Raw genomic sequence first — 7,248 nt, 5'->3', positions numbered from 1 at the left:
TTACATGATTTACCCAAGGGTGTGAAGATAGCAAGTATCAGGGTTTATTATTTTTTTTAAGATTTTGTTTATTTATTCATGAGAGACACACAGAGAGAGGCAGAGACATAGGCAGAGGGAGAAGCAGGCTCTCCACTTGGAGCCCCATGTGAGACCTGATCCCAGACCCCGAGATCACGCCTTGAGCCGAAGGCAGCAGACGCTTAACCTCTGAGCCACCCAGGCATCCCGCAAGTATCAGGATTAAAGGCAGAACTCCAAAATCAACTTGGTAATATTTTCCTGAAAATGTCCTTGAGGCACAAAAATCCCTTGCTGTGGCCCAGTTGTCCCCTCCACTTTCACCTCTGCCGCCTTTCTGTTCTTCACTCTGTCCTTTGTTATTTTTTTTTAAGATTTTATTTATTTAGTCATAGAGACAGAGAGAGAGAGAGGCAGAGACACAGGCAGAGGGAGAAGCAGGCTCCACGCAGGGAGCCTGACCTGGGGCTCAATCCCAGGTCTCCAGGATCACGCCCTGGGCTGCAGGCGGCGCTAAACCGCTGTGCCACCGGGGCTGCCCTGTTCTTTGTTACTTTCTTCAGTATTCTGTTCACACAAGCACGTCGTAAATCCCTACATGTCAGTAGCAGTGGACCACGGGATGAAAAGGTGACTAAGACCAAGTTCTTTACCTGAAGGATACTACAGTTTGTTAGGGGGATTAACTACTTCAGCTCTCCAACCTTGAATTTGTTGGAACTGCTTCAGTTGTTAGCTACGTAAACTCAACTAAAACGGGCCTCAGCAGGAAAAGGAACCCAATGGCTCACGTAAACTGCAAAGTCCAAATGTAGTTAGGCTTCAGGCATGTTGTATCCAGGGACTTAGTGTCCTCATGATGCAGTCACTCTCTGCCTTCATCCCTTGGGTCTTCTTTTCTGTGCTGATTTTATTCTTGACCAGGCTCTCTCCACTTGGTGACAAAGATGGCCCCAGACAGCTCCCGGGTTCCCACAGTTCTTAGTACCTGCTGTCTCAGAAAGAGGCAGACTCTGCCAGGAGCTGGGGGTGATGCTTCTCAGCCCACCTTGGGTCATGAGCCTCTCCTTGAACCAATCACGGTGGCCTAGGAAATGGAATATTCTAGGGACAGCACACCCGTTTAGAGCTGGAGAAGAATCAGTATCACACAAACCACATGATCCCGATAGGGAAGAAAAATAGTTCTCCAAAAGGAAACTGGCATGCCATTACAGAAAGCAGAAAATCAGAGATTCACAACACCCTTGCTCTTGGCCTCTTGCCCTCACCCACTCCTCTCCTGGGCCCTTCTCATTCCACTTTGTTCCTGTCTTACAGGCATTGTACTCGCTGACCTGTGCTAAGAAGCCCTATCCTCCAGATCTTTCCATGACTGGTTCTTAAGCTTCCGATCTCTTCTCTAATGCCACTGTCTCCAAGAGGCCTTCTCAGATCCCCCTGAAGCAACTCATTAATTCTCTCACACTTCTTTTTTTTTTTATTTGCTGGATCTGAAGGAGCAGTTAAGCAATTATTATTTTGTTTACTCTGTGTTTTGCTCTCATCAGAATGTAAACTCTGTGCAATCAAGGGGGTTCCCATCTATTTTGTTCACTTGTTGCATCTACACAGTTCAGAACAGTGCCTGACACCAAACAGTGCTCAGTAAATATTGGTTGGATAAACGAAAAGAATCTAGTGGCATCTAGTGAGAGACCAAGGAGAGCTTCCTGGAAGAGGTGACCCTTAAAGAGAATGAATAATTTTTATTGTCTTAAATACATAAAACAGGGCAGCCCGGGTGGCTCAGTGGTTTAGTGCCACCTTCAGCCCAGGACCTGATTCTGGAGACCCAGAATCGAGTCCCACATTGGAGCCTGCTTCGCCCTCTGCCTGTGTCTCTGCCTCTGTGCGTGCGTGTGTGTGTGTGTGTGTGTGTGTGTGTGTGTGATGAATAAATAAATAAAATCTTTTTTTAAAAGGTATGAAAGCCTAAAGGTGTGAAAGAGGGTGAAATTTTGACGGAGGAGGGACAAGCCAGCTTTTCAGGCAACAGCACCCTGGAGGGGCCATGGTATGCAGTGGATGGATTCGCACACGATCTGATGTGCGAAAAGCCATGTGGGGTTCTGTTTACCTCCCTCTCCTGGAAATGACTGATTCTGTAGAGTATTGGGTAGCCAGGGTCTCCCCGGTACCTTCTAATGCTGCTGCCAGAGTTCACATGGGATCAGGCCTTCTGGAACACCAGCGGCTTGCCGTGGGAGGGTGAGCCAGGAACAGAGGAATTGACACCCAAGAGGTTAGCCAATCACCCATCACAATGACCAGGGACTATGACCAAAGCAACCTGCATTACATAGGTGGGGGTTCATCTCAAAGACAGGTGTGGCAGTGGGACACAGTGGCAGCGCTCTTCATGCAGCAGGGGCACCTGGAGTTGCAGGGGCAGGAGCATCATCGTCCCCCTGAGAGAAGGAGTGGTAGGTGCTGTTTACACCGAAGCTGGCCCCCAGCCCCAGGAAAGGAGCTGTCTGTGCACAAAAATAATGGGACATGGGGACTATTTGAGGTCTGGCAAAACCACCGTGCTGAGCCACAGCCTACTGAATGGAGTGAGGCTCAGGGACCTGTTCCGCGGGACTGAAGCAGAGTACCCATCAAGAACCTAGGGGTCTGTGCACACTGGATAGGATGAGCTCAGATTGCTCCCCTGTGCCCAGCTGTAAGGCTCCCCACTAGGACTTCAGGGCTGGGGGCAGCGAGGGGCAGGATTGGACCTATCTGCTGCTCTTGTTCAACAGGGAATGCAGAGCCCTGCAACTTTCTTCAACCTGGTTATCCCCAATCCCTGCTAGAAAACATGATTTGTGTTTCTGAATCAGGCAGGGCACCTCTAAGTCCTGGGTCTGCAGCCTGCTTCCTCAGGCCAGACCAGAGCCCCGATTCGGTGGGACCATCCTGGCTCTGGGAGCCCGTTCTGTGTTTATCTTTGTGACTGGCATTAGTGACATTATGCTGATGGCTTGAAATAGGCCAAGATCAGAGCATTTACACCTAAGGAACTGGTAAATGCTATCAAGAGTGTTTATTCATTTTCCTAAAAAAAAAAAAAAAAAAAAAAGTGGTTGTTAAAGATTTTACCAGCACACTAACTGCCCTGCTTGAGAGGTGAATCTGATGTTCTCATCAGCTCTGATTCCTGCTGGGCCTTCTCCTGCCCCTTTGTCCCAGGACCCCTGTCCACCTGCCCATTTATCCTTGCTGCTGCCATTAACCCTTGGATGACTGTATAATGTGCAGGGTGGCCCTAGGAGGATTGGGTTGGTTGTGCTTGGTGGCACAGCTTTGGGGATGATGGCAGTTTTCCCCGACCTTTCCTGATTAGAGACCTGTGGCAGAAGCAGGGCTAACCAACTTGTCTGTGTCTAGGTTATCTGCTATGGCAGGTGTGGTGTACCCCAGACAGGTGAGTATTGTGGATTTCTGTCCCCTGTGACCACCGCAACATTGAGCAGCTTTAGCAAACAGGCCCTGGCATCTTGGGGCTCCTTCTGGTCGTCATTCTGGAATGGTGTGTGTGTGTGTGTGTGTGTGTGTGTGTGTGTGTGTGAGGAGGGATGCCGGGGTGGCTCAGCCATTAAGCATCTGCCTTTGGCTCAGGGCATGATCCTGGAGGCCCCTGGATGAGTCTCACATCGGGCTCCCTGCATGGAGCTTGCTTCTCCCTCTGCCTATGTTTCTGCCTCTCTGTGTGTGTGTTTCTCATGAATAAATAAATAAAATATTTTTTTTAAATAGGCAGAGGAAAGTAAGGATTTACAATTTTCTGGGAGTTCATTTATGTATTCAGCATGCATTTATTAGCACCCTCAGTGTGTCAGGCTCCATGCTAGGCTTTGAGGCTGCAGAGATGAAAAAGATTAGGTCCTAATCTAGTATACTTCATTTAGTCAATTACAATTACCATAGTAAGTGCTGTAATGAGAGATGCTAAATGTGCTACAAAAGCAGAGGAGAAAGAGTTCAATTTGGGGGGTGGTAAGGAATAAAAGTGTGGGATAGCTGTTTTGGGAGAGAAATTTCATCCGGGTTTTGGAGGCTATGTAGGAGTTTGCCAGGACTTGAGGAATACAACTAGCATTTCCAGCAGGAGATAAGAGCATGTGCACCTGTGAAAAGTGGAAAGTAGTAAGGTTGGAGAACAGAAGGCATGGAGGGAAGCCAAGCAGGGCAAGATGGTAAAGGTCAGTAGAAGCCAGATGATAAAGGCTCCGAATGCCAGTCTCAAAACTTGGTCTTGGTCCTATAGACAATGAGAAGCCATTGAATGCTTTTGGGTGGAAGAATAGCAGGATGGGATCTCCTGTCTTATACTCTCCCTTGCCCTGCAGGCCCCTGTGGATTTAGACATATACCAAAGCTCCTACATGGTTGACTATCAACCCTACGGGAAGGACAAATACTCCAGGGTCACACCACAAGAGGTAAGAAGTCACCCAATCTTATCTTCTGTTCAATGGCCCACTGAAATTATCTTTACTTCATTTTTATTATGTGTGGATATTGGGGGCACTGATTTAGAACAATATCTGTTGCCAGGATATCTAAAGAAGTCTTTTATGGGTATGCTTTGGGTATATGTTTTAAAATGTACATCAATGCTAAGTCATGCACATGAGAGGTAAATAATATACATTCACAGTTTAAATACCATTGACAAAACAAACACTAGTATACCCATTATCAGCCAGCTGAAAACCGCACATTAGTAGTCCCCTAGATGGGACCCCTGGGTGGCTCAGCAGTTGGGTGTCTGCCTTTGGCTCAGGGCATGATCTGGGAATCCCAGGATCGAGTCCCGCGTCGGGCTCCTGCATGGAGCCTGCTTCTCCCTCTGCTCGTGTCTCTGCCACCCTCTCTCTATGTCTCTCATGAATAAATAAATAAAATCTTAAAAAAAAAAAAAGAAGTCCTCTAGAGCTGCCGCGGCCCTTCCCTTTTCCCACCTCCCGAGGTAGCCACTATACTGACTTTTGCATTAATCATTCCCTTGTGTGTCTTTTAAAAAATCACTTAAATCTGTATGTATGTATCTCTTTAAACAAATATTGAGGTTTGCCTTTGAGCTCTATTATATACTGGATCATACTATTTGTACTTTTCTGTGACTTTTACTTTTTGCTGAACATTATATTACACATAATACATTATTCATTTTCTGCTGTGTAGTATCACATTGCATGAATGTGCCACCATACATTTGTCCCCTCTCCTGTTGGACATCAGAGTTTTTACTTTTTTGCTGCTCCTCCCACTGCCCCATGCCGCAAGGCAGGTTGCACAGCCCAAGGCTCAAGAGTCCACCGCCCCAGGAAGGGCAATTGCCTGTCACAGGGAACATCCCTATTTGTCAAAGTGGCTGTGTCGATGCAGTAGAGGCAGCCTGTTCTGTAGTTCTCCAACCTTGCTGCCAACTCAGTATTAAAAGCCTTTCCAATTTTGACACATTTGGTGGGTTTGAAATGATATTTTTCTTGTGCTCATAATTCTCATTTCACTGCTTATTAATGAGGTTCAGCATCTTTTTGTATGCTTACGGATATTTATTGTTCTGTGAGATATCATGTCTTTTGCCCATTTTTTTTTTAATTGGGATGATGCTTGTCTTTTTCTTCTTAATTTGTAGGAGTTCTTTAAATATTCTGGACATGTTCCATTTGTCAGTTATACATGTGGCAACACTCTTTCCGTGAATGGAAATTTTCACTTTAACATAGTCAGCTGTTGCCTTCTTTCCCTTTATCAGGTGTTCTTCTTAAGCCTCGTTCAAAAAATCCTTTCCTGTCTCCTGATAACTCCTTTGAAAATAAGAAGAAAATCTGTACAAAAATGGAACAATTTCTGGAATATATTATTTAGTGGAAACAAAATGCAGAGCGGGATTATAACACACATCATTTGTGTACAAATTGAGGTGTGTGAAAGAGGGGTGAGAAAGAGACTTCTTTTTCACTAGAAACCCTTTTCTATTATTTCAGTATTTCCCTGGGTCATAGTATATATCACCATTCAAAACCCAATTTTATTTTATTTATTTATTTATTTATTTATTTATTTATTTATTTATTTATTGATTGATTTTATTTATTTATTCATGAGAGACACAGAGAGAGAGGCAGAGATACAGGCAGAGGGAGAAGCAGGCTCCATGCAGGGAGCCCAACGTGGGTCTCGATCCCGGGACTCCAGGATCACACCCTGGGCCAAAGGCAGGTGCTAAAACCACTGAGCCACCCAGGGATCTCCTAATTTTTTTTTTTTTTTTTTAAATAAAGAGAAGTGTGCTCTGTCTCGGATGAGGCCAAGGAAGCTTCACCTCTCACCTCTCTCAGCCCTCCATGCATGTGATTTATTTCACAGCAGGTGAAGCTGGATGCCCAACTCCGGGACAAAGAATTGTATAGGCCCATCCCCAGCTCCAAGCCCAAGCTAGAGGATGGGTACCCCGCCTTCAAAACACTCCACATGACCGCCAGAGACCTGGGGCAGCCTGGCTTCTTCCCCCCGCAGGACCATGGGACCGCAGCAGAGGACGAATGCAGGTTCACCAGCATCTGCCATTCCGTGTACCCCGCTTCCCACACCCTGTACCTGGCCCAAGGTGATCCCAACCGGGGCCGCCAGAGCACCAGCTTTCCATGCCTCCTGGAGCCTGAGCGCCAGCCTGCGGCGGAGGTGGGCAAAGGCTACTTTCTACTGCCTGGCTGTCTCTGTCCTTATCACCACAAAGTCAAGTTCCCCATCTTGAACCGATGGGGCCCCTTGATGCCATTTTACCAGTAGGAAGGGCAAGAGCCCCTTCGGGGGTGCCGTGGCAATCCTCCCTCTTCCAAGGAAGCCCCCCCCCCCCCGCCGTGGCCCTGGGAGAACTGAAAATAAAACCCTGCAAAGGTGTCACCTTGTTAGCTGGCCAGCCCTGGGACGGCATCCCCACCGTGGCACCACTTGCAGAAGGAGGGGGAAGGGGGGAAAGTTGGTGCATGGAGCCTGGATTTGGGTAACACCTCATTACAACGAAGAGCCGTGGTGAAAAGGTTCTTGCTGTTTTAGACATTTTCTTACAAAGTGGGAAAAATCGTGCTTCCCGTAGTTGTCTACACGTTGAGTGTGATTGTAAAATACTGCTGGGTCACTTTCCCTCGGTACGCTTAGTTTGCTCACCGCCCCCACCCCTTAATGATC

The 7,248-nt window shown here is 47.0% G+C and overlaps 1 protein-coding gene across 1 annotated transcript; it reads left to right on the top strand.

The window, feature by feature from the left end:
• Positions 1 to 3,445: 3,445 nt before the first annotated feature.
• On the top strand, positions 3,446 to 6,849 carry TEX37 (testis expressed 37). The gene is made up of 3 exons (XM_055327065.1): positions 3,446 to 3,472; positions 4,398 to 4,490; positions 6,427 to 6,849. Exons 1-3 carry the CDS (start codon positions 3,446 to 3,448, stop codon positions 6,847 to 6,849), a joined length of 543 nt encoding a protein of 180 aa, XP_055183040.1.
• The last annotated feature ends 399 nt before the right edge of the window (positions 6,850 to 7,248 follow it).

The sequence above is a fragment of the Nyctereutes procyonoides genome, unplaced genomic scaffold, assembly GCF_905146905.1.
Source record: "Nyctereutes procyonoides isolate TBG_1078 unplaced genomic scaffold, NYPRO_anot_genome, whole genome shotgun sequence".
Lineage (NCBI taxonomy): Eukaryota > Metazoa > Chordata > Mammalia > Carnivora > Canidae > Nyctereutes > Nyctereutes procyonoides.
The sequence above is the reverse complement of the archived record's forward strand: the minus strand, read 5'-3'. Positions and strand labels throughout refer to the sequence as shown.